This window comes from Papio anubis, chromosome 9 (genome assembly GCF_008728515.1).
Source record: "Papio anubis isolate 15944 chromosome 9, Panubis1.0, whole genome shotgun sequence".
NCBI lineage: Eukaryota > Metazoa > Chordata > Mammalia > Primates > Cercopithecidae > Papio > Papio anubis.
In genome coordinates, this window is record NC_044984.1 from 43781916 (window position 1) to 43807152 (window position 25237).

General features: G+C 53.6%; 2 protein-coding genes, 1 long non-coding RNA gene and 2 other non-coding genes across 5 annotated transcripts; 2 read left to right on the forward strand and 3 right to left on the reverse strand.

Moving 5' to 3' along the window:
- Nucleotides 1-1292: 1292 nt before the first annotated feature.
- LOC116269074 lies at nucleotides 1293-1391 on the reverse strand. Its single transcript, XR_004176392.1, has one exon. It is a non-coding gene; the product is annotated as a small nucleolar RNA U13 (small nucleolar RNA).
- A 4460-nt stretch (nucleotides 1392-5851) lies between these two features.
- Nucleotides 5852-12295, reverse strand: WNT10B (Wnt family member 10B). Its single transcript, XM_021922280.2, has 5 exons — nucleotides 11886-12295; nucleotides 10897-11010; nucleotides 10530-10792; nucleotides 8408-8781; nucleotides 5852-7031 (listed from the first exon to the last, which is right to left on the reverse strand). Exons 2-5 carry the CDS (start codon nucleotides 10968-10970, stop codon nucleotides 6573-6575), a joined length of 1170 nt encoding a protein of 389 aa, XP_021777972.1. The 5' UTR covers nucleotides 10971-11010; nucleotides 11886-12295; the 3' UTR covers nucleotides 5852-6572.
- Nucleotides 12296-15707: 3412 nt separating this feature from the next.
- On the reverse strand, nucleotides 15708-20095 carry LOC110740677. The gene is made up of 3 exons (XR_002515636.2): nucleotides 19991-20095; nucleotides 16643-16753; nucleotides 15708-16514 (listed from the first exon to the last, which is right to left on the reverse strand). It is a non-coding gene; the product is annotated as an uncharacterized LOC110740677 (long non-coding RNA).
- LOC116269120 lies at nucleotides 15983-16086 on the forward strand. The gene has a single exon (XR_004176425.1). It is a non-coding gene; the product is annotated as a U6 spliceosomal RNA (small nuclear RNA).
- Nucleotides 18849-23740, forward strand: WNT1 (Wnt family member 1). The gene is made up of 4 exons (XM_003906310.3): nucleotides 18849-19231; nucleotides 19960-20213; nucleotides 20902-21167; nucleotides 21627-23740. Exons 1-4 carry the CDS (start codon nucleotides 19128-19130, stop codon nucleotides 22113-22115), a joined length of 1113 nt encoding a protein of 370 aa, XP_003906359.1. The 5' UTR covers nucleotides 18849-19127; the 3' UTR covers nucleotides 22116-23740.
- The last annotated feature ends 1497 nt before the right edge of the window (nucleotides 23741-25237 follow it).

The window sequence follows — 25237 nt, forward strand, 5'->3', positions numbered from 1 at the left end:
TAGTAGAGACAGGGTTTCACTGTGTTAGCCAGGATGGTCTCCATCTCCTGACCTCGTGATCCACCCACCTCGGCCTCCCAAAGTGCTGGGATCATAAGCGTGAGCCACATCTCTGTGTTTTTTTAAGATGCAGGGTCTCACTATGTTGCCCAGGCTGGAGTGCAGTGGCTATTCGCAGGAGCGATCATAGCACACTACAGTCTTGAATTCCTGGGTTCAAGTGATCCTCCTTCTCAGCCTCCTGAATAGCTGGGACTATAGACATGTGCCACTGTGCTGGGCAGTTCTGTGGTGTGGGTTTTTGTTGGTGGTTTTGTTTGTTTGTTTTTGCTTTTTTTTTCTTTTTTTTTTTTTTTTCTGTTTTTGAAACTGGGTCTTGGCCAGGTGGGGTAGCTCAAGCCTGTAATCCCAGCACTTTGGGAGGCCGAGGCAGGTGGATCACAAGGTCAGGAGATCGAGACCATCCTTGCTAACACGGTGAAACCCCGTCTCTACTAAAAATACAAAAAATTAGGCAGGCATGGTGGTGGGCGCTTGTAATCCCAGCTACTCGGGAAGCTGAGGCAGGAGAATGGCGTGAACCCGGGAAGTGGAGCTTGCAGTGAGCCGAGATCGCGCCACGGCACTCCAGCCTGGGCAACAGAGTGAGACTCCATCTCAAAAAAAAAGAAATTGGGTCTTGCTGTGTTGCTGAGGCTGGAGTACAGTGGCGCAGTCGGCTCACTGCAGCCTCAACCTCCTGGGCTCAAATGATCCTTACCACCTCAGCCTCCCAAGTAGCTAGGACTACAGGTGCACGCCACCATGCCTGGCTAATTTTTTTTTTTTTTTTTGAGACAGTTTTGCTCTTGTTGCCCAGGCTGGAGTGCGGTGGCACAATCTTAGCTCACCGCAACCCTTGCCTCCTGGGTTCAGGCAACTCTCCTGTCTTAGCCTCCCAAGTAGCTGGGATTGCAGGCATGTGCCACCATGCCCGGCTAATTTTTATATTTTAGTAGAGACAGGGTTTCACTATGCTGGTCAGGCTGGTCTTGAACTCCTGACCTCAGGTGATCCACCCGCCTTGGCCTCCCAAAGTGCTGGGATTACAGGTGTGAGCCACCATGCCCAGTCACCCAGCTAATTTTTATGCTATTTGTAGAGACAGGTTTTGCCATGTTGCCCAGGCCAAACTCATGAGCTCAAGCAGTCCTCCCAAAGTGCTAGGATTATAGGCATGAGCCACTGCGCTTAGCCCAGCTCTGTGTTTTTAAGGGCAAAAGACACCTCCAGTATTTTGTTGTTGTTGTTTATGTCAAATGGATAGTGTGCCAATGTAACAAGGTTTGAGGGTGACACATCTCACATGTGTGTGAACACCCAGTCATTATGCTTATGAACTACAAAAGGATCTTCCTCCAGTATTATTACTCCTAGAGTGGGTCTTTTGATATTTCCATGTGATTACTCTTGCATTTCTTTCTCTAGAAATTTCTAGTAACACTCAGCCAGGTTATCCCACCACACTGTCCACCAAAACTATGCTTTATAAAACCTCCCTAGTGCCCTTACCACATGCACATGCCTTGTGGAACTCGGACAAGGAGGTGGAACCTGTTGATATTCCTGCCCAGTGCTTCAGATCTTCTCAAGGTTGTATCCCCAGTGCAACAGAAGGATGGAAATGGTGACAGTCTAATGTAGTAAGCAGCAGGTACCATGGTATGTTAGTCAGGACTGATTAATGGAACTAGAGAATCTCCCAGCACTTCTGTCCTTCACCTGTCTGGAGTCTGAAGAAGAAAGTGTCTGTTGCAGCATCAGAGTGGGCTGCCCATGGAGCAAACAGGAGCAGAGATAGGAGGAGTGCTGCCCAGCTGGCAATTAGCTGGCCACTGCCCCCTGCAACTTCCCAACCACTTGGTAAAGGCCAGCAGGAGTAGAACTCATCTAGAGCTGAAGAGGGACAAGAGGCCCGCCTTACAGTTCATCAACCTTTCTCCCTCCCTCTGGCTGCCATTGGAGCTTAGTAAAAGCTGAAATTGTAGCCACCAACTCTGTGGGTTGCATACTCCAACCCTGTCACTGACCCCAGGCCTGGGTCTGAGCCCAGCGCATGTGCTAAGAGCAGGGCTAGGAAGTGGCGAAGGAGTGTGTTGGCCTTGCTGACAAAATCCATTTGGAATTTGTCAAGGCTGTGGTTTGGGGCTTAAGTCTGCCACAGTGTGTATCTGATGAAAGAAGAGGGAATGCTAGAAAGGAAAGAAGGACCCAAAGTACAAAGGAAGGAAACAGGAAAAAGCTGAAATAATCATGCTGTGACTCTGTTAGAGATTCTCCTTTCTCGTCCTGAGTGTGAGAAATTCTGAGTATAAATATTCTTTATCATTATTCTCTTATATCCTATGCCCATTCTAAGTGCATCCCCTCTTCCTTCCACACACACTAGGTTCAGTAAGTGCCTGAAGTAAGGATGGGATTTCTTCTGTCTCCATCAAATTTCCAAACCCAGAATTCTCAATGCTCAAGTGGAAATCCAGGACATAAAATTTGGCCATAAAGTTCTGCCCTAGAGCCCAGTGTGGTGACTGAAGCCTGTAAATCCCAACACTCTGAGAGGCTGAGGCTGGAAGATCACTTGAGTCAAGGAGTTCAGGGCTGCAGTGATCTTGCCACTGCATTCCAGCCTGAGTAACAGAGCAAGACACTGACTCTAAATTTAAAAAGAAGTACTGGCTGAACACATTGGCTCACACCTGTAATCCCAATACTTTGGGAGACCAAGGCAAGAGGATTGCTTGGGTCCAAGGGCTTGAGACCAGCCTGGGCAACATAGCAAGACTCTTATCTCTTAAAAACAAGACGAAAAACAAACAAAACTGTCGACCAGGTACAGTGGCTCACACCTGTAATCCCAGCACTTTAGGAGGCAGAGGAGGGCTGATAGCTTGAGTCCAGGAGTTCAAGACCAGCCTGGACGACATAGCGAAACCCCATCTCTACTAAAAATACAAACATTATCTGGGCCTGGTGGTGCACGCCTGTATTCCCAGCTACTCAGAAGGTTGAGGCAAGAGGATCGGTTGAGCCCAGGAGGTGGAGGTTGCAGTAAGCCAAGATCATGCTACTGCACTCCAGCCTGGGTGACAGAGAGAGACCCTAAGACCCTGTCTCAAAAAAAAAAAAAAAAAAAAAAGTACTGCCCTAACTTAATACTCCTCAATGTCCTCGCTACCTTGGTGCTACTCTCATTTCATCTGATTTTGAGGGTACTTTGGATAGCAGAAGTGTCTGTTGTCTAGAGAAGTGGAGAGAACTATTTCTACATTCTCTGGCCAAAGAAACAACCTGTTAGAGTCAGCATCTGGCAGCCGCATAAAGTGTACGGTCATTTGTGAAGTTCTAAATGTGTGATGCATATTCCTTTTCTGCATTGAATCTTAGAAAGATAACAGTTTAGGCCAGGCTTGGTGGTTGACGCCTGTAATCCCAGCACTTTGGGAGGCCAAGGCGGATGGATCACCTGAGGTCAGGAGTTTGAGACCAGCCTGGCCAACATGGCAAAACCCTGTCTCTACTAAACAATACAAAAATTAGCTCGGTGTGGTGGCCGGCACCTGTAATCCCAGCTACTCAGGAGGCTGAGAATCGCTTGAACCTGGGAGGCAGAAGTTGCAGTGAGCCGAGATTGAGCTATTACACTCAGCCTGGAAGACAGAGCAAGACACCATCTGAAAAAAAGAAAGAAAGAAAGATAACAGTTTATTTATTTATTTATTTTTTTATTTTGTGAGACGGAATCTCGCTCTGTCACCCAGGCTGGAGTGCAGTGGCGCGACCTTGGCTCATTGCAAGCTCCGCCTCCTGGGTTCACACCATTCTCCTGCCTCAGCCTCCCGAGTAGCTGGGACCACAGGCGCCCGCCACCACGCCCAGCTAATTTTTTTTGTGTATTTTTAGTACAGACAGGGTTTCACCGTGTTAGCCAAGATGGTCTTGATCTCCTGACCTCGTGATCCACCTGCCTCGGCCTCCCAAAGTGCTGGGATTACAGGCGTGAGCCACTGTGCCCGGCCCGATAACAGTTTGTTTTCAAAGATGTTGGGCTAGGGCCAGGCACAGTGGCTCATGCCTGTAATCCTAGCACTTTGGGAGACTGAGGCGGGCGGATCACCTGAGGTCAGGAGTTTGAGACCAGCCTGGCCAACATGGTGAAACACAATCTCTACTAAAAATAGAAAAATTAGCCAGGTGTGGTGGCACGCATCTGTAGTCCCAGCTACTTGGGAGGCTGAGGCAGGAGAATCGCTTGAACCAGACAGGTGGAAGTTGCAGTGAGCCAAGATTGCATCATTGCACTCCAGCCTAGGCAACAAGAGTGAAACTCCATCTCAAAAATAAATAAATAAATAAATAAAAATAAATCCTTTTCTGTTTAGTTGAGGTTATCTCTTAAAAGATAAAAAAGATTATTTTACTAAGATGAAATACAAAAGAGCTCTAAATGAGGAAGGTCATGGGAGGCTGAGATGGGCAGATCGCTTAAGGTCAGGAGTTCAAGACCAGCCTGGGCAACATGGTGAAACCCTCTCTCTACAAAAAAATACACACACACACACAAAATTAGCCAGGCATGGTGGCGTGTGTCTGTAGTCCCAGATACTTGGGAGGCTGAGGTGGAAGGATTGCTTGAGCCCAAGAAGTGGAGTTTGCAGTGAGCCAAGATCACGTTACTGCACTCCAGCCAAGGCAACAGAGCAAGATCCTGTCTCAAAAAAATAATAATAAATAGGCCAGGCACAGTGGTTCATGCCTGTAATCCCAGCACTTTGGGAGGCGAAGGCGTGTGGGTCACTTGAGGCAAGGAGTTTGAGACCAGCCTGGCCAACCAACATGGCGAAAACCCATCTCTACTAAAATACAAATACTAAAAATACAAAACTTACCATACATTACCATGTATGGTAATGCATACCTGTAATCCCAGCTACTCGGGAGACTGAGGCACAAGGATCGCTTGAACCCAGGAGGAGGAGGTTGCAGTGAGCCAAGATCGCACCATTGCACTCCATCCTGGGTAACAAAGTGAGACCCTGTTTCAGTCAAATAAATAAGGACAAAAAAAAAAAAAAATTGCAGATAATTCCATGAGAGAACATGGCTGGTTTTGCTACTTTCCAGAGGGAAAAACTCCCATTTCAAGCATATAAATCTCTTTTATACATTTCCCATCAGTCTTGCATCTATATCCCAAGTTCACTCCTTTGGAACCAGAGAAAAAGTACCTGTTCTTTTGGGTCAAAGTTCAGTGTCGAGATACATTTAGGACTGAAAAACTCCAGAATGAAGGCAACCTCGTGGTCTAGAACAAGGGTCAACGAACTGCAGCTAGGGGACCAAATTTGGTCTTGCAGCCCCTTTCTGTGAATGAAGTTTTTGGGACACGGCCATGCTCATTCATTTATGTGTGGTCTATGGCTGCTGTTGATCTATAACAGCAGAGTTGAGTAATTGTGGCAGAGTTGAATAGTTGGGACAAAGATCACAAGTGTAATATATTTACTATCTAACCCTTTACAGTAAAAAACAAAAAAAAATGCCAGCCCTTGTTTCAAGGTGAAATCTGGAGCTGAGGCACATAGAGAGTCAATAGGGCCTACATCTGGAACTGTAGCCCTTCCCACATAGGAGTCCTTCCTGGTTTTACAAAGGAAAAGTTGCCAACAAAGTCACTGAGATTCATTTCAAATCCTTTGTGGAACTCAGCAGGATATACATAAAGTCATTGAGTGTAGGAAGGTAGGAGAATTAACCTAGAAAAGAAGCTATGGACTGGGATCCCAAGTGTGGGTACATACATCACCATCTGCATCCAGTCCGGTAACTTAATTTATTTTCGTTTCAAACAGGAACCAAGAACAAGTCTAAGTACAATAAATTATCCATTCCCACCCTTCCTGCTGAAGAAGGAAAAAGAGGCTCCAAGAGTCATGGGAAAACCCCTTCCTTTGGAGGGTCCCCATTAACATCTGAATGGAAGGAGACAACTTCCCTAAGGGCCTGGACAGACAACTCTGAGGATTCAGGGGAGAGTGCCCCTCAGCACTCTGTCCCCTTCCCAAGAAAAACCTCTCTACCACTGTCTCCCATTATCCCACAAGAGGGAGCCCAGGCTGCAGTAGAGGAGTTTGGGGATAGTATACATGAATGGGTGATCTCTTTCTAGATACAGATCTTATGGCTCCAAACAGTGCCTGGGGTTATCCAAGGGAGAGGAGTGGTGAAACTATAGGGAGTCCCCAGCCAAAAGGAGTATGAATCAGGGTTAAAGGGGCTCTGAAGTTGAGAAGTGGGAGGAGCAATACAGTGCATTTCATCTTAGACCATTCAGGTGTCTAAGGAGCAGAAGAGGGGTGGCAGCTTCCCCTCAAGACCCTCCAATTGTTGGGGAGAAGGCTACACATCCCAGAGTCCACCTGACCCCCACCACCCCTAAAGCTGTTTCCAGGTAGATACTTTAAGCTTCCAGGGACCAAGATTGACCTTGGAAGGAAATCAGGGCAAATTCCCCAGCCGCAAGGTGAGGCTGACCCTCACTTACACACATTCACCCACTGTGTAACCTTGCACTCATCACACAGCACATAGCAGCACCAGTGGAAGCGGCAATGGCAGCGCTCAACTCGTGTCTGCCGGAGCACGTTGTGCCCACGGCCACAGCACAGGCTGCCACAGCCATCCAACAGGTGGCTGGTCTTGTTGCAGGCCCGGCCCCTTGTCCCTGGGGAGCCCATAGTGGGGTCTCGCTCACAGAAGTCAGGAGACTTCTCAAAGTAGACCAGCTCTCCTGAGAGGCGACGGGGACGCAGACGGGGCTGGAAGGCTCCAGAATTGCGGTTGTGGGTATCGATGAAGATGGCCCGGCCCAGCCGCTCCCTCAACGCCGCCCCCACTGCCCGGAACTCTGGGGCCGCCCTCCAGCATGTCTTGAACTGGCAGCTGCCTGACGTGCCATGACACTTGCATTTCCGCTTCAGGTTTTCAGTTACCACCTAGAGCATCAGGGAGAGAAGAGGTGAAGCGGAGGGCAGCAAATGGACAGAACACAGAGGCACAGCAGAGGGAAGGGAACAGAGAACACAGAGAGGGACAAATGGAGGCAAGAATAACGTGGCATATCAGAATAGAAAGGACATTGCAGTTAACTAATAGCCAACTCCCTCATTTTATGATGACAGAATTGAGGCTAGAGCGGTGTGATTTGTCCGTCTTCCATCAACAGCTGGTAATAGAGCCAAGACTCAACTCTAGTTGTCCTGACACCCAATCCAGTGCTCTTTCCATTGTAAGCACTTATAAAATTGGGAGTCTGGCCCACAGCATGCCTAAATTCTGTAGGGAAGGCAGCTGTAATAATAGCTACTATGTAGTGAGCCAAGGATGAGGCACTATGCTGGGTATACCATTTGCTAGATCAGTCTGGTTTTTTGTTTGTTTGTTTTTGTTTTTTGAGATGGAGCCTTGCTCTCGTCGCCCAGGCTGAAGTGCAGCCATCTCGGCTCACTGCAACCTCCGCCTCCCAGGTTCAAGCGATTCTCCTGCCTCAGCCTCCTGAGTAGCTGGGATTACAGGTGCCGGCCACCATGCCTGGCTAAGTTTTGGCCCTTTTTTTTTGAGATGGAGTCTCGCTCTGTCGCCCAGGCTGGAGTGCAGTGGCACAAGCTAGGCTCACTGCAACCTCCGCCTCCCGGGTTCAAGCGATTCTCCTGCTTCAGTCTCCCCAGTAGCTGGGACTACAGGCACATGCCACCATGCCCGGCTAATTTTTTGTATTTTTAATAGAGACGAGGTTTCCCGTGTTAGCCAGGATGGTCTCGATCTCCTGACCTCGTGATCTGCCCGCCTCAGCCTCCCAAAGTGCTGGGATTACAGGCGTGAGCCACCGCACCCCACCTAATTTTTGTACTTTATTAGAGATTGGGTTTCTCCACCTTGGCCAGGGTGGTCTCGAACTCTTGACCTCAGGTGATCTGCCCACCTCAGCCTCCCAAAGTGCTGGGATTACAGGCATGAGCCACCGCGCCCGGCCCAGTCTGTTTTTATATATAATTTTTTAAAATATAGAGATGGGGTCAACTACATTGCTCAGGCTGTTCTTGAACTCCTGGCCTCAAGCAATCCTCCCCCCTCAGCCTCCAAAAGTGCTGAAATTATAGGCGTGAGCCACCACACTGGCCTGCTAGCTCAGTCTTAATAACATTGTAAGGTAAGTATCATTAGATTCTTTACAGATATAAAACTGAGGCTGGGTGACTTGCTGATGGTGTCAGTCACTCATCACACTTTATCCTATTATTCCCCTGTGCCTCTCAAACTCTAACCAGGCCTCAAAAGCTGGGGAGACCCAGGACAAGATGTACACACATACCTGGCGCCCTACCCTGTTGTTGTGGATTCGCATTCGTGCCTGGATGTCCCGGGGAGCTTCCCTGGAATCCAAGAAATCCCGAGAGAACTTCTCTCCAAAGTCCATGTCATGGTTACAGCCACCCCATTCCCATGTGTCCTGGGGGCCAGGGCTGGAGCCTGAGCCAGGGCCAGGGCTGGGCAGAGAGTGGGGGAAACTCTTGCCTCGGGACAGTGCCTGCAGCTGCAGCAGTTTGGCCCTCAGCCGATCCTGCTCACCACTGCCCTTCCAGCCACAGCCACAGCTCACCAGCTTGCCCAGGCTGCAGGCAGTGGCTACTGCGTGCATGACCCCAGCAGCCAGCATGGAGAAGGAAAAAGCACTTTCTCGGAAACCTGGGGATGAGAAGGTTGTGATGGTGGAGGTAAGGTTGACAGGCAGATGAGAGTGTGGAGGCAGAAAGAAATAAACAGCCCCCCTCCAACTCCAGAAATTCCTAACTGAATCCTGACCCTGCCATTTACCAGCTGAGTGATTTGGAGGAAAGTCATGGGACAAGGAAGGGTACAGAAAGCACAGAGCCTCAACTTCTTCATTTCTAAAGGGAGGTGCGAGACGATGGGTCAAGATGATCTCTGAGGCCCATTCTCATTCTGTAAGTCGGTGATTTTCAGGTGTAGATGAAAGAGCTAGCCCAGAGGAGTTGGGAGATGACTAAGAGGGAGTCCCTGAGGTCTTTGAAGATGTGTACAACGGAGTTCTACATCTGAAAGCCTTAGAAATTCCCCCAACCCTGCAGGGAGCTTGGGTGAGGTGGCAGCAGAGCCTTTGTGGTTCTGTTTTTTTTTTTTTTTTAATTTCACTTCAGGGTTAGTCAGTCTTTTAACCAACCTACCTTCCACCACCCTAGCACCCCCAAAGCACTGGAGCTATGGAGCTGCCCTTCCGCTTCCCAGGATGTAGTTTTATATTTGCCCTTCAAGACTGCCCTTTTAATGTTTATCCTAACCTGCTATTACCCTATAAAACACTGAGAGGAGGAGAGAGGTGGGGGAGTGATTTTCCCTAAGGCCCTCTTAAAAGGTTGGCTTCTTTGTTATGTTTTGGGGGTCACAGAAGCTCAGGATGCCAAGCCTTTCCCAGACTTAAATAAACATGCTTACCATTTAGGTGTCCAAGCCTTGCCCTACACCAGGCCCTGTGGGGAAGGAGGGGGACCCTCACTTCATTTTAGGCAGGGGCTCTCCGGAGCCCTGAGAAGATGAGAGACAGCACCCTCTTAGAGACCAGGCCTCTCCTACCCCAGGATCCAGGGCTCCTGGGCCAGCCTTCTGATCCCCCAACTCCAACCCTCCAGGGGTGAAGCTGTTTGCACAAGTCTTGGGAATTCCCCTGCAGATGGCAGCTGCCTATTAACCCCATAGTCCCCAGAGCACTGCCCCCATCTCTGGGCTGAGCCCCCATGGGTCTTTACACCTCAGGGAGTGAACTCCAGCAGGGAATGGGGAGAGGCAGCCATGCCTCCCAGACCAGGCCAGCAGTGACCTGTTCTCTGCCTCTCCAGCCGTTCTTCACCTGCTCAGGTGAGCAACACCTGGAGCCCCCACAGCACAGAGGAGGGGACTGGCTCCCCAGCTTCAAAGTCATCAGGGTCTTTGTTCCCAGCTTTGGCTCCTGGGAACCCCAGCAATTAGGGGAGCAGATTTAACCCTTAAACGGTTGGGGGCGTCACTCCACCCCCGCTGAGACACTGGGGACACCAGCCTGGGCTTGTCCAGCCAAGATGGGGGGAGAGAAAATAGGAGAGGCAATAGGGGGCCGTTTGAAGCTTCCAGGACTGGGGGCATCTCTTGCTCACAGGTGCAACCCAGATTAAGCTGGGCGGAGGCAGGAAAGGGGGGCCCTAGGGTAGGAGAGCAGGGACCCAGCTGCCTCGCCGGCAGCACGCAGGTGGAAGTTAGGCGCACAGGGCCCCAGACGAGTGGCCAGACCTGGCTCAGAGCGGGTCTGAGGGGGGAGGGGGGAATTCCAGGAGAGGCCCCTCCCGAAGCAGCGAACCCGTTCCTTCCCGCCTCCGCGCGCCTCGGTCCGCCCCCCACCCTCTAGCCTCCGCGGCAGCGCCTACCCGCCCAGCCAGGCTCACCGCGCTTGAGGATGGCGCTGTGGTGCGGCAGGCGGCCACCGCCCTCGAGCGCTGAGCAGTTCCAGCGCTGGTCGCGCAGCTGGTGCTGACACTCGTGGACCGCGATGTGCAGACCCTGAAGCGCCGACGCCGTCACGTCGGGGTTGCGCAGGCACAGGCCTAGCTGCCGCTTGCTCAGGCCGGACAGCGTCAAGCACACGGTGTTGGCCGTCAGCGGCGGCTCGCCAGGCAACTTCAGGCCCAGAATCTCATTGCTTAGAGCCCTGGGAACCAAGAAGGCGTCTGGGGTCTGCGGTCCAGACCCCTCCAACTCTCCCCACCCCTGGTCGGTGCTTCTGGGGCCTGGGAGACAAGGTGAACTGCTCACCGACTGCACAACGCCAGGAACAGGAGACCCGCGAGGCCCGAGGGCGGAGGCCGCGGCCGGGGCTCCTCCAGCATGTCGAAGCCCGGAGGCTCCGGTGGGCAGATCGATCAGGACCTGAGGGACGAGAAGACTTGATGCGGGTTCAGGAATAGGGCGGCTCGCCTGGAGAACCAAGTGATGCCCTCCTTCGGGCTCCTAAACCACCGGTGCCACCCTACTGACCCTTCTCATTCCTCCTCAAACAAGAAGAATCACCCCTTGATTCCCAGAGTCCCTGAGGCTTGGAGGTCTTAAAGAAGAAGAGTCCAGGAGTTGTCCCAGCTCAGGACTCAAGTGAGCACCCCTGGAACCCTGCCCAATCAGACACAACGCCCAGCACACAGACACACACTCACATACAAACTCAGACACACAGACTCACAAACACTTACCCCACAACCTCGTCTACTGCTCCCTTTTCCAGGGCCCCACGACTAGCTTCGCCGCCCTCACAGGGCTAGAGAGAGGGATAGGGAGGAGGTTCCCCACCACCTAAGGGGGTGTCACTTCCAGGTGTCATCAAGGGCAAGCAGGCTCCATGAGAAAGGTCCAAGAATGAGTTCCCCACCCACACTGCCTCCTCCCTGAGCAGCAAGGAAAGAGGAGAGGCTCCAGGTGCAGGAAAGATGGGGAGGCGAGCCTGGCTCTCTCCTAGAAGGTACTGTGGCGCAGACTGAGTCCTCTTCCCTATCCCCCACCTTGCCTAACTACAAGCTCCCCTCCTCCATAGGCACCCGTCTGGTCCTCACCCCTTGGCTCTCACATTCATTGCTTTCTAAATCTGGGGGCACTCCTTTATTCTCTCTGTCTTTATTGCTAGCAATATCTCTGGCTCTCTGTGTCTCTGTGCTTCTGTGGGTGGATGCGTGTCTGTCTGTCTGACTACACACGTGCCTGTCTCTTCCCTGTGTGCACGTCCCTGCCCTCCCTGCTTTCCCAGGTCTAATTACCTCCAGTGGTTTGGGTGCGGGGTCCGGGACGGGCACGGTTGAGTTGCCTGGGCTTCACTAGTGCTGCTTAAACCGTGGGGAGACTGCGTTGGGTTCTGTCCCCTTGTCAGAGCCGCATTCTTCCAGGGCTGGGCCACTCCTCTTCACCGCTTCCCCAGCGCCGCCACGGCCGCGGGGAGGAAGGGAGGGAGGAAGGGAGGGAGTGATCCAGAGAGCTAGCAAGCCTGCGAGCAAAGGACTGAGGGCTCTGGCTTTGCTGGCGCGGAGCTCACGGTGGCTCTGCCGGGCTGACAGAGCTGCGGCCCCTCCCCGAGCCTGGGGCTTCCCCACCCTACTCTCCACTCCCAGCCTTGACCAGGCAAATGCAGCCGCTCCCCCTCCTCGCAGCGCGCTCGCGCACTCACACACACACACACACACACACACACACCCCCACACACACACCCACCCCCTCTCCCCCGATGCCTGGGTTCAGGCTTGGCCCTACTGAAGAAGGAGGTGGCCAGAGTTCCTCTCACCTGCTCTGGGGTCGCCAAGGCTGCAGGGAGGGTGTAGTAACCTTCCTAGGGAGCCAGAACGGGACCAAAGTGGCCACATCTTTCATCACTTCTCTTTGAGTCAGTTTCTCCACCAAGATCAGGGTGGCTGGAAAGTGCCTTTGACAAGATGAGGATGGAGCCGGACAGTCTTTGGGCTTCTCGGTGTGGGACAGTCACATGTGGCACCCACAGCCTGAGCGCACCTAGGGTACTCAGAGCGGGCAGGAGAAGCACAGGTCTGGGCAGCTTGGTTCCCACCCACCTCCAAGCCCTGCGCCTGCCCCTTTGGAGGAGTCAGCTTTGGCCTCAGAGTTTGGCCCTAGCAGAGGTTCAGGTAGCACCAAAGATCATCAGCCTGCCGCGATGCTTCCTTGCCTGGCAGGGATGCTTGCCAGCAGAGGTATCCTACCCTTCTCGGGATTCCCCCGGTCTGCACATTGGGTGGCCTGGATTCCTGCTTCAAGCTGTAGACTTGCTTCTTGTGGGATGAGGAGGGCCTTGGGATCCAAAATTGAGCCAAGCCTAAGGGCAGCCGGGAAAGAGCCTGGTCTTGGGGTGCATAGGCAAAGGCAAACCGCCTTAGGAAGATCCAGTGGCAGCGAAGGGGTTAGGCGCCACCGTGCTCCCGCCTGACTCACCCTCGAAGCTCTAACCACTGCGGGCTATTTTTGCCAGAGAGGGGCCCCAGGCTTTCCAGCCGCCCCCCGCCCCGCCAGACCGCAGCCCAAGGCACGGCTGGCCCCACGCGCCCCAAGCACATTGACTCAGACTGCCCCCAGCAAGCAGAGGCACAGGGATGATACCCACAACCACAGTCACCTCTTTCTTGGTGGTGGCATTGCAGCTCTGCTGGGCAGCCAGCCTCCAGTCTGTGCTGCTGGAGGTCCTGCCCGTGCTGCAGGGGTCACTGTTGGATAGCGGGCACAGCAGTCTGAGACAGGAGATCAAGCAAACTTACATCTGTTGGGATATTTACAGATCACCTTTATGTGCCAGGTTGATGAGCAGTCTGGGGAGGTGAAAGTGCCATGGTCTCTGACACTGGACATCCTGGACCAGGCTGCTTTTCTCTGATTCTCTACCTTTGGGATGGGGAAAAGGGAGCCCTAGAGTTCCTGACCCTCCTTCCCATTTAGAGGACAAGAGCCAAACCATGTGTGGTTTTGGAGGTCACCAGAATCTGCAAGTCCCATCTTATAGTTTTCATCCTTACACCTGGATTTGTGATCCCCACCAGTGTCCTTATTCTTTTTCTTGCAGTCAGCCTGGGATTCCTGCCAGGTCCTTGGAAGAGGGGAATGAGGTTGCCTAAGCCTTTCTTCTCCATGGGGACCTCATGGACATTTGTATTTCTCCATGTGTCTCCTGGGTCCCCCTTAGGTTTGGGATTTTTTTTTTTTTTGCCTTCTGATTCTACCCTTGTCAAGCTCCAGCATACAGTCAGGTGCCAAGAAGGGGCAAGGGACAGAACTACTACAATAGGTTTCAACTTCCTGGTGACCCTAGGTCTCCCCAAGCAGGACTGTTCCAAATCCATGGACCCAGAGTCCTGCTCCTTCTCTCTACTGAAGCCCAACTCTGGGACAAGAGGCCACAGGCCGGCAGACTGGGTGGCCTGAGCTGGCCCGCAGTGCCCTCAGCCCGACCGGCTGGCCTGAGCACTGACCCGCAGGCGGCTAGAGGGCGGTGGGACAGGCGGGGCCTGGAGAGGGTTGCGGGTGCACACCCATTGCCTAATACCCCAAGCACGCGGCCAGCTCCAAGAAAGGGGAGGGACGGGAACCAGAGAGACCTTGACGTGGGTCGGGGCCAATGACAGGAGGGGGAAAGTGGGGGGCTTTCATCACTGCAGGGAGGATCTAGGAGCAAGCTGGTTCCCCTTCCCCTCGATGAGAAGAGTGGAGGGCTGCCCTTCCTATCCTAGGTATGGAGGGTGTAACAAGAGCAATGTGGGAAGAACACTGGGGCCCTGGAGGGCGGGGGTCAAAGAAAAGAGTGGGGGCCCCTGGAGATTGGGGGATGTCGAGCAACTGAGGCGGTGGCTAAAGCCTGGGAAGCCTCCTCCTCCTCCTCCCCCCATGTTTGCCTTGGCCCGGGGTCCCGGGTGACTCATCTGTTGCTGAGCCGCTGATAGGGGCGGCCAGGCCTGGGGAACCCAAATTATAGGCCCAGGAGGGATGGATGCGCCCGTGGCGGTGAGCTCAGCTGCGCTGCCCACCCTCTGCCTAATGCGCCTTCTGCTGCAGCACCGTAGGCCACCACCTGGAGGCACCAAAGGGTCTGCGGGCCGACTGTATACTGGACTCTGAGGAAGGCCCCACTTTCAGCAGTCGACCCCAACAAATCCATGGGATTACCTTAGACAGAATTTTTGCCCCCTTCTCTACTCAGGCCTAATGGATGGGCTATGCCTTCCTAGTCCAATGGGGCAGTGCTGCCTGCGGGTGCTTCAAAGGAGGGTAGGCTCCTCTGCCCACAAACTCTCAACCCTGGTGCCCTGCTTCCTCCCAGATCCCAAAGCCAAGGCAAAGCCCCTCTCCCCTCTAACATCTCACCTCTACCCCTATTCCAGGGGGGTGGTTTGCTACTGATTTTCAACTTCAAGCCTTTAAAGTCATCCATGGTCAAAATTGATATAGAGAAAAATGAAGCAGAGTAAAGGAGATTAGTAGTGGGATTCTATTTTATAAAGGGGGAGGGAAAACAAACCGAGGGAACAAATGCATGGAGAGATCTGAGGAAGAGCATTTTAGCAGACAGAAAAGCAGGTGCACAGACCCTTAGAAAGGAGCATGCTTGGTTCAAAGGATTAGAAAAGAGGCCAGCGGGGCTGGTGAGGAGGAATTCACAAGGAAGAGAGTGGTAGGCAATGAAGCTGGAGGGCTAGGAAGGAGGTCCCTGTAAAGATTTTGGCCTTTACTTTGAGTGAGATGGGGACTCATTGGAAAATTTTGAGCAGACAAATGAATTAATCAGACTTCTGTTTTAGGAAAGATGGTTTGGGCTGGGCGCAGTGGCTTATGCCTGTAATCCCAGCACTTTGGGAGGCCGAGGTGGGCAGATCATGAGGTCGGTAGTTCGAGACTAGCCTGGCCAACATGGTGAAACCCCCTCTCTACTAAAAATACAAAAATTAGCTGGGAGTGTTGGTGGGCACCTGTAATCCCAGCTACTCAGTATGCTGAGGCAGAAGAATTGCTTGAAACCAGAAAGCGGAGGTTGCAGTAAGCTGAGATCGTACCACTGCACTCCAGTCTGCGCAACAAGAGCAAAACTCCGTCTCAAAAAAAAAAAAAAGAAAAGAAAAGAAAAGAAAAGATATCGGCTCTAGTAATTAAATCAACCCTTTAGATTTTTGCAGTAAAATGGAGCACTGAAATGGAGCAATCTTGGGCAGTAACGTGGGGTCTAATGAAGTTTTTGGGTTTTTCAGATGGGTACTATTGCAGCATGTCTGCATGCTTATGTGTATGTTCCAGGAGAGAGGTAAGTGGATGATGCAGGAAAGAAAAAGGGGACAGTTGATATCATGATTATTTGATATAAACAGAAATTTGGGTGCTTGTTTTGGCAGCACGTATACTAAAATTGGAATGATACAGAGATTAGCATGGCCCCTGCGCAAGGATGACATGCAAATTTGTGAAGCATTTCATATTTTAAAAAAGAAAAGAAAAAGAAATGTGAGCCAGGTCATAACAAATGTGACCCAGATCTAGGGGCCTTACCCTCTTCTCCCCTACTCCTGGTGGGTGGAATGTTGGAACAAAGCACAGTGGCTCCTTTCCTCTCTTCCCACCTCTGCTTGACACCAGTGGTCAAAGACAGGGCTTCCATATCTTCCAGCCAGCCTCCCACCCTCACGGTGTTTTATCAATCCACCAGGCCAAAAGCTGTAACCCAGGCCCCAGTGGGAAGAAACTCATAAGAGATAAAGGACAGGCTCCCCATGGGACATTGTCCATTTACTTGAGTCATCTATGCTGAGTCCTCTCTGCAGAGACTACTGGCTTTTGGATCTATGGAGGACGCTGGACCACTACACCTTTTCCCTCAGGGGTGGATCCTTGGAAGGGCCAGATATACTAGGCTGGGCAAAGGGGAAGAAAAAAGGGAAAGAAGGACATTTCTTTATAAAATAACTTCCATCAGGCTTCATTTGGGTTAACATACATCCCATTTAAAACACAAGTGCCCAGGAATATTAATGAAACTTACCTGACATTTATTCCTAAGAGTGATTTCCCTGCCTTGGAAGAGAATCCTGTCATTTCTGGGACTTAAGACTCTAGGTTCAGGCCTGGGGAAATTTCTCAGTCAGAAGGCATCCTAAAAGACAAGACAGATGAAAAAAAATGAGAGCTAGAACTCAAAAGGGAGGCAGGAAGTCCCTAAAAATTATTTTAACCTATCAATTTTGAGAAGGGTTCCCAGCATGCAGTTGCTGCACACTGGCAAGCAGCTGGTAAGTTCGAAAGAGCATGGGCTTTGAGTCAAATTGGTCTGGGTTTTAACCTGGTTCTACCATTGATTCATTTATTAGATGTGGACCTTGAACAACTGCCTGATCTATTCTTAATTCTGCAAAATGAGGAGAGAGAAGAGATGTAAAGATCTTCCCTCCTTCCAGGGGCCATCTGTGTGTGGTGGTGGGGCATGATAACCAGGCTGGCAGTGCCCCCTATTCACCATATAGGGAAAAGCAGCCACTTCTTCTTTTTTTTTTTTTTTTTTTTTTTTTTTAGACGGAGTCGCTCTGTAGCCCAGACTGGAGTGCAATGGTGTGATCTCGGCTCACTGCAATCTCTTCCTCCTGGGTTCAAGCCATTCTCCTGCCTCAGCCTCCCGAGTAGCTGGGACTACAGGTGCACGCCACCACACCCAGCTAATTTTTGTATTTTTATTAGAGATGAGATTTCACTATGTTGGCCAGGATGATCTCGATCTCCTGACCTTGGCCTCCCAAAGTGCTGGGATTACAGGCATGAGCCACAGCACCCAGCCTGTCACTTCTTCAATAGGAGGCCAAAGTGGCCTTGAGGCTGAGTAGGAGTCCCTGGGAGAGAAGAGAAAAATGTACAATGGATGAGATGGTCACAGGCACTCTGGGTATCCCAGTATGGTGGGAACCAGAGCTTTGGGGGAAGACAGAAACGTGGCAGAAAAATCCAAAGAGAAGCAAACACATGGAGGCACAAGTTTCCTAATCTAGGTTCAATGCAGCCAGCAATAACCCTTGTCTTCCCAGTCCTCTCCATCACCATGCATACATTGGACATCCACACCACTTCCCATCCTTTCTGAGCGTAGGCCTCAGAGACTTAGCCACTCCAGGCTCGGTTCACCTCAATACCATCTTGGTTGTAGGCTCGGCTCTCTCTCTCAATGACATGCACTGGTTGACACATACCACAGTGTGACACACCATAGGATGCCACGAGGTACAAAGGGCAACAGAATGACATATACACACATATTTAATCATCCCATGCACACGCTCATCCACCCACTCCATACACAATCCAGACACTCTGCATCCCTCAGTCATGCTTCTGAGTCTCCTGTCAACCATCACCACCACCTTCCTGACACACTGCCCCAGGCGGTGACTGTGACAAGGTGACTCCATGACCCTTTCTGACTTGAGCGAAATTCCAAAATTCTTTGGAAAGTTTCCTCACATCCTTCACCAGAACAAGGAGTTTCTGCACGTACCAACACACAAGAGGATGCACCCTCAGAACACAGCACATTCTCACTCCCACCCATATTCATGTTGTCTCACTTCACACACACACACACACACACACACACACACACACACACACACAGAGCCACTTGTCCGCTCCTTCTGGCCCACATGAGCAAACTGCCTGCTGCTTCAGGTTTCTCTCCACCGCTAGGCTCCTTTTGGTCAGCTCACCCCCACAACTCATCCCCGGGATTTCCCTGACCACAGCCGCCCTCACGCCCCCGTCTCCCCCTTTTCCTTCTCTGTCCAGCCATCGGGGGTTCCTGGGCGGTTAAGCGTCTCCCCGGAGTCGCTGCCCAGAACCACAGCTTTCCTTCCGACAGTCAGGACGGGGGAGAGAGGGGACGTCGGAGGGGCCCGGGGTGACGTCGAGGGGACAACCCCACCGCGGGTGGCGAGGCGGGCTGGGCCCCTGGCGGGCTCTCCCCGCAGCACACTCTCGCCGCGCCCCCTGGCGGATGCTAGTCCCCGACGGGCTCCGGACGCTCAGCTGAGTGAGGCGAGCGCGCGTGGGAGGGTGTCCCAAGGGGAGGGGTCCGCGGCCAGTGCAGGCCCGGAGGCGGGGGCCACCGGGCAGGGGGCGGGGGTGAGCCCCGACGGCCAACCCGCCAGCTCTCGGCTCAGACGGGCGGGAACCACAGCCCCGCTCGCTGCCCATTGTCTGCGCCCCTAACCGGTGCGCCCTGGTGCCACAGTGCGGCCCGGCGGGGCAGCCTCCTCCCGTCACTTCAGCCAGCGCCGCAACTATAAGAGGCGGTGCCGCCCGCCGTGGCCGCCTCAGCCCACCAGCCGGGACCGCGAGCCATGCTGTCCGCCGCCCGCCCCCAGGGTTGTTAAAGCCAGACTGCGAATTCTCGCCACTGCCGCCACCGCCGCGTCCCGTCCCATCGTCGCGGGCAACAGCCAAAGTCGCCGCAACTGCAGCACAGAGCGGGCAAAGTCAGGCAGGCCATGGGGCTCTGGGCGCTGTTGCCTGGCTGGGTTTCTGCTACGCTGCTGCTGGCGCTGGCCGCTCTGCCCGCAGCCCTGGCTGCCAACAGCAGTGGCCGATGGTGGTAAGTGAGCTGGTGCGGGGTCGCCACTTGTCCCGAGGCACAGAGCCAGGGGCCAACCCTACCCAGCTCCCACGCTCTGGGATCCGTCTGCCCACAGACTCCCTCCCCGCTCTGACTTCCCTCCGCGACACCGAAGGGCGATCTGGCATGGAGCTGCCCCAGACTCCAGCTCTGTAGAAGTGGGGCGAATGATCCGCCCGCCCGCGGAGGCCTAAGATACCCCAGGCAGGGAGCCCACTCTCATCTAGTACCGCCCTTCCCCTTTGAGCGCCAACTCCAGCCTCACGGTAGTGGCCTCACCACAGGTTTCCCCACCTCGGGAAGTGAAGGGCCAGGCGTTCGCTTAGAAAGGAGGGGAGAAGAGGGTGGGACTCCTAAGCATTTCACGCCTTGGGTGGGCAAAAACTGCAGGCCATGATTATCTCGCTCAGGCTGACCGGAAGAGGCTCGGAGATCCGAGGTAGACACTCGGTCTCCGGGTACCTCTTCTGTCCAGTCTCCGGACCTAGGGCTCAGGCGAGCAGCCCTGGGACTACTGGGGACACACAAGTCTGGACGCCCAGTTCTTTCAAATTAGTGAGCCTGGGAGCGCGGGGTTATTAGCGTATTATTAATCTCCCGCCACTCTCTCCAGCCACATACCCCCAGGAAGAGGACTGGGTGGCACAGTTTTTATGGTTAGGGTGCGGATCCCCTTCCTGAGCCTGAGCTATCATACGTCCCACCAGGGGTATTGTGAACGTAGCCTCCTCCACGAACCTGCTGACGGACTCCAAGAGTCTGCAACTGGTACTCGAGCCCAGTCTGCAGCTGTTGAGCCGCAAACAGCGGCGTCTGATACGCCAAAATCCGGGGATCCTGCACAGCGTGAGTGGGGGGCTGCAGAGTGCCGTGCGCGAGTGCAAGTGGCAGTTCCGGAATCGCCGCTGGAACTGTCCCACTGCTCCAGGGCCCCACCTCTTCGGCAAGATCGTCAACCGAGGTGGGTGCCCAGGAAGGCGACGCTTCCGGGAGCAGGGGAAACGCGGGGTCACCCCCAGGGCATGGGCGGGCGAGTTCAGAGAAGGTGTCCCAGGCGTCTGGAGGGTCACACGATCAACCCGCCAAGTGCCTGGTGCCCAGCGCCAGCTCGGGGCCAGACTTCTAACAGCCGTGCACCCTGGAAGCGAAGCTTAACTTTTCTGAGCTACTGCCCCAGATAAAGTTTCAGGTCGCGGACGCCGGCTGACCGCCGCTTTCCCCCAGCCTCTCTCAAAAGCACCTGGGAAGCTGCTCTCTGCAGGCGTGTGTCTTGCCTCTCGCCTAGCAAGACTTGCATCTGCAACATGGGCCGAAACTTTTGGGCTGCGAAGAAGTCTTGGGGATGTATGGTTCTTCTGCTCCCCTCTCTTTGGTTTTTCTCTCTGGGGCTGCTCCACTTCCGCTATCGAGCCAAAATGCGCCCTGGAACCTCCCAGTAAGGTGTGATTACGCCCGTGGACGTGGCTGCGTGCCCACGCACCTGCTTTCTCTACTAGCCCTAGAGACCAGCTTTCCAGCACTGCCGGCCTTGGCTCTCAGGACTCTAAGTGCGGAGTCGGGGGTTGGATTCCGGTCCCAAGCCCTTCGCTGAGGGTGCTGGCCGCGCCCCGCGTACACCCTCGCCGATCCCTTGCTCCCTTCTCCCACAGGCTGTCGAGAAACGGCGTTTATCTTCGCTATCACCTCCGCCGGGGTCACCCATTCGGTGGCGCGCTCCTGCTCAGAGGGTTCCATCGAATCCTGCACGTGTGACTACCGGCGGCGCGGCCCCGGGGGCCCCGACTGGCATTGGGGGGGCTGCAGCGACAACATTGACTTCGGCCGCCTCTTCGGCCGGGAGTTCGTGGACTCCGGGGAGAAGGGGCGGGACCTGCGCTTCCTCATGAACCTTCACAACAACGAGGCTGGCCGTACGGTGAGCTTTGAGAGGCTCTGCACCCTAAGCGGAGCGGCAGCGGCCAACCTCGGGCTGGGGAAGAGACGGTCAGTGAGATAAGGCAAGGGGCACCAGGAGAGGGCGTCCTGGGAGAGCTGGAGGCTTGGAAAGAAGCCGGAGAATAGAGACAGTGGCTGAGGGCAAAGGGATGCCTGGCCCGCGGACAGGTAGAAGAGGTTACAAATCAAGCGCAGTCTCTTCACTATACAGATTTGAAAAACAAGCCTGAGAGGACGAGACTGACCCGCCGCGGCGGAGCAGGGTTGGGCAGGGTTTCCAAATCTCAGCGGAACATTTCGCGCCTCCCTTCCCCTGGGCTCAGCTAGGCCTGGGCCTTTGCTGAGGTCCGGCCCCCGTGGCGTCCGGGAGGGGGCAGTGTCTGGGAGGGTGACTCTGGCCGGGTGCCCTGGGACACTCTTTCTTCCCCTCTCCCCGCAGACCGTATTCTCCGAGATGCGTCAGGAGTGCAAGTGCCACGGGATGTCCGGATCCTGCACGGTGCGCACGTGCTGGATGCGGCTGCCCACCCTGCGCGCCGTGGGCGATGTGCTGCGCGACCGCTTCGACGGCGCCTCGCGCGTCCTCTACGGCAACCGCGGCAGCAACCGCGCTTCGCGGGCGGAGCTGCTGCGCCTGGAGCCAGAAGACCCGGCCCACAAACCGCCCTCCCCCCACGACCTCGTCTACTTCGAGAAATCGCCCAACTTCTGCACGTACAGCGGACGCCTAGGTACAGCGGGCACGGCAGGGCGCGCCTGTAACAGCTCGTCGCCCGCGCTGGACGGCTGCGAGCTGCTCTGCTGCGGCAGAGGCCACCGCACGCGCACGCAGCGCGTCACTGAGCGCTGCAACTGCACCTTCCACTGGTGCTGCCACGTCAGCTGCCGCAACTGCACGCACACGCGCGTACTGCACGAGTGTCTGTGAGGCGCTGCGCGGACTTGCCCCCGGGAACGCTCTCCGCGAGCCCTCCCCCAAACAGACTCGCTGGCACTCAAGACCCGGTTATTCGCCCACCCGAGTACCTCCAGTCACACTCCCCGCGGTTCATATGTATCCCATCTCTCCCACTTCCTCCTACCTGGGGACTCCTCAAACCACTTGCCTGGGGCGGCATGAACCCTCTTGCCATCCTGATGGACCTGCCCCGGACCTACCTCCCTCCCTCTCCGCGGGAGACCCCTTGTTGCACTGCCCCCTGCTTGGCCAGGAGGTGGGAGAAGGATGGGTGCCCTCCGCCATGGGGTCAGCTCCTGACGGTGTCACTCTGCCTGCTCCATCGTGCCAGTGACCTCTCTGCCTCTCTTCTTCCCCTTTGTCCTGCGTTTTCTCTGGGTCCTCCGAGGCCCCTTCCTATTCTCCTGCCACGGGTGCAGACCCTGAACCCACACCTGGGCATCAGGGCCTTTCTCCTCCCCACCTGCCGCTGAAGCAGGAGGTTCCAGGGCAAAAGGGCAGCTGTGATGATGTGGAAATGAGGTTGCGGGAACCAGCAGAAATGCCCCCATTCTCCCAGTCTCTGTCGTGGAGCCATTGAACAGCTGTGAGCCATGCCTCCCTGGGCCACCTCCTACCCCTTCCTGTCCTGCCTCCTCATCAGTGTGTAAATAATTTGCACTGAAACGTGGATACAGAGCCACGAGTTTGGATGTTGTAAATAAAACTATTTATTGTGCTGGGTCCCAGCCTGGTTTGCAAAGAACACCTCCAACCCAACCCTATCCCTCTCCACTATTCTCTTCTTTCTCCCTGCAGCCTTTTATGGTCCCTCTTCTCTCCTCAGTTTCTCAAAGATGCGTTTGCCTCCTGGAATCGGTATTTCCTTCCATTGTAGTTATTAGTGGCTCCTCGCCCCCACCAATGTAGCATCTTCCTCTGCAGAATAAAATCTCTATTTTTATCGATGGCTTGGTGGCTTTTCCTTGAATCCAGAACACAGCCTTGTTTGTGGTGTCCCCTATCCTCTCCTTTTACCACTCCCAGGCTTGGAAGCTTACCTCTCTCAAACAAATAGAATATGCTGTTGGGGGACTGGTTTCCTAACCTTGCCAGAGGACCCTGAGATTCTGACCCTTGGCTGACCCTAACGAGGCCACTGGGAATCCAGCTCTCCTGAGAGAGGAACCTGGTCAGTAGCCAAACAACCCTGCAGGGTTCTTCTTCCTCGTGGAACAGCAACTGGCTGTGTGATATGGACAAGTGCATATACTCGGTGAATGGGGGTTAAACAACCCCAGTGCCTGCTTTTCCTGCCTGGAACAGCTGTTGAGAAAATAGCTACTATTGAATGACAACTGTGACCATCTTCCAAAAAGTAGGAAGAGAAACTAAAGCAGAAAGGGTGCTGCTGCCCCTGACGTAGAGCTACTGGTCCCTGAAGCTTGGCTTCTTCAGCTGTGGTCAGGGCACTGGACAAGGGTGAAGCCCTTCCACCAGCAGAAAAGTAAATACCAGCCTGGGGCAGTGGCTCATGCCTGTAATCCCAACACTTTGGGAGACGGAGGAGGGTAGATTGATTCAGCCCGGGAGTTTGAGACCAACTTGGGCCACTTAGGGAGACTCCATCTCTACAAAAAAAAAAAAAATATATATATATATATATGTGTGTGTGTGTGTGTGTGTGTGTGTGTATGTGTGTGTGTGTATAGACTATTAGGTATATATATAATACCTTATTAGGACCCCCGCTCCCAGTCTTGGGCTCAGGGGGATCCAGATAATAGGTGATGAGCCCGGTGCTGGACCCAGAAGCTCAGAGATGCTGGTGGGAGAGAAGGGAGCAGGTAGGCTAGAATCCAAATGCAGGCTAGGCTTAAACCAATGTAACCAAAGTAAACCCTAATGTGGTCCATAACCAAACCACGAAGCTAGCCATTCCCATAAAGAGCCAGAATGAGGATTTTGTTACTAACACCAATGTGATACCTCTGTGTTCACATTCGCCAGAGTCAGAGGGAGTTCTAATCCTACCCACGGCCCTAAACCTATCTCTAACTCTAATCCTCTTCCTGTCCCTAGGTCTAGGTTGAACCTTAGCCTTAACCCTAACTTCAGACAAACACTAACCCCTTCTAAGCTCTAATGTCTGTCCCTAATCCTAACCCTTCCCCACAGGGGAGGATCAGAAGGGCAAGGGGAGCTGTGAAACACCCCACTTATCCCCTAAGAGCAACAACTGCTCCCAGTCAGCTTGAGAATTTCCCCTTCTCCCCTATTCCCTTCTCTCCTATTCAGGCCTCTTCTGCTGTTGGTGCCTCCTACCTTTCCCTGGATGTGTGACCCGCTGTGGGCCTTTGGGATATGTGTAGGGGTAAGGGAATGGAGCCAGGAACTGCTCAATCCTGCAATGACATCCCTTTCCCTTTCTTTCCACCTGCCAAGCTAGCACCATCACAGCTCTGATTCCTCACCCTAGGGGGAGAAATAAAAACCTCTTGATCCTGGGGAAGAGGCACCTGAAAAGCTTTGGGTTTCCACAAAGAGCATCCTGCAGAGAATGCCCAGTCTATAAGCCAAAGAGCTATTAAATCCCTCAACTCCCCATATAAGAAGTTAATAGGCTGCCAGAGGTGGGAGGCGGGGCTTGGGCCCCTGCTGGACAGTGCCCAGAGTTGGGGCGAAGCAGCAGGGTAGAGGCAAAGTGTTGGCAGCTGTCTTCAACTACTCTCACCTAAATTCAAACTCCAAGAATTGGAGTCAGTATCAGCTATCAGGCTTGGAAGCTGGGGCACTCTGAACCAGGTTGACAAACAGGAGCTGGAGGAAGAGCAAGGGAAAGTGGTGAATTCTTTTCTGCCCCTACCCAGACTTTCAACAAATCTTGTACTTTCTCAGACTCAGTTGCCTTGCCTATCAAACAGGGATGGTTATTGTTACTTAACCTTTTAGGGAGGTGATGAGGTTCAGATGAGATGATGTACCTGAAAGCCTGGGTCATCTGAATACTCACTGCCACCTCTTCTATACCAGGCATCTGCCAAATGCTGGCAATACAATGATTCATAAACCACAGTGCCTGCTTGGAGGAGGTTGACAGTCTGGCCAGGGGA

Coding starts and splice junctions, on each gene's coding strand:
- WNT10B (XM_021922280.2), bottom strand. CDS start 10,970: ATGCTGGAGGAGCCCCGGCCGCGGCCTCCGCCCTCGGGCCTCGCGGGT. Junction 8,782..10,529: donor CAGCGCCATCCTCAAGCGCG/GTGAGCCTGGCT, acceptor TCTCATCCCCAG/GTTTCCGAGAAAGTGCTTTT. Junction 7,032..8,407: donor ACAACAGGGTAGGGCGCCAG/GTATGTGTGTAC, acceptor CTGATGCTCTAG/GTGGTAACTGAAAACCTGAA.
- WNT1 (XM_003906310.3), top strand. CDS start 19,128: ATGGGGCTCTGGGCGCTGTTGCCTGGCTGGGTTTCTGCTACGCTGCTG. Junction 19,232..19,959: donor AACAGCAGTGGCCGATGGTG/GTAAGTGAGCTG, acceptor ACGTCCCACCAG/GGGTATTGTGAACGTAGCCT. Junction 20,214..20,901: donor CGGCAAGATCGTCAACCGAG/GTGGGTGCCCAG, acceptor CTTCTCCCACAG/GCTGTCGAGAAACGGCGTTT.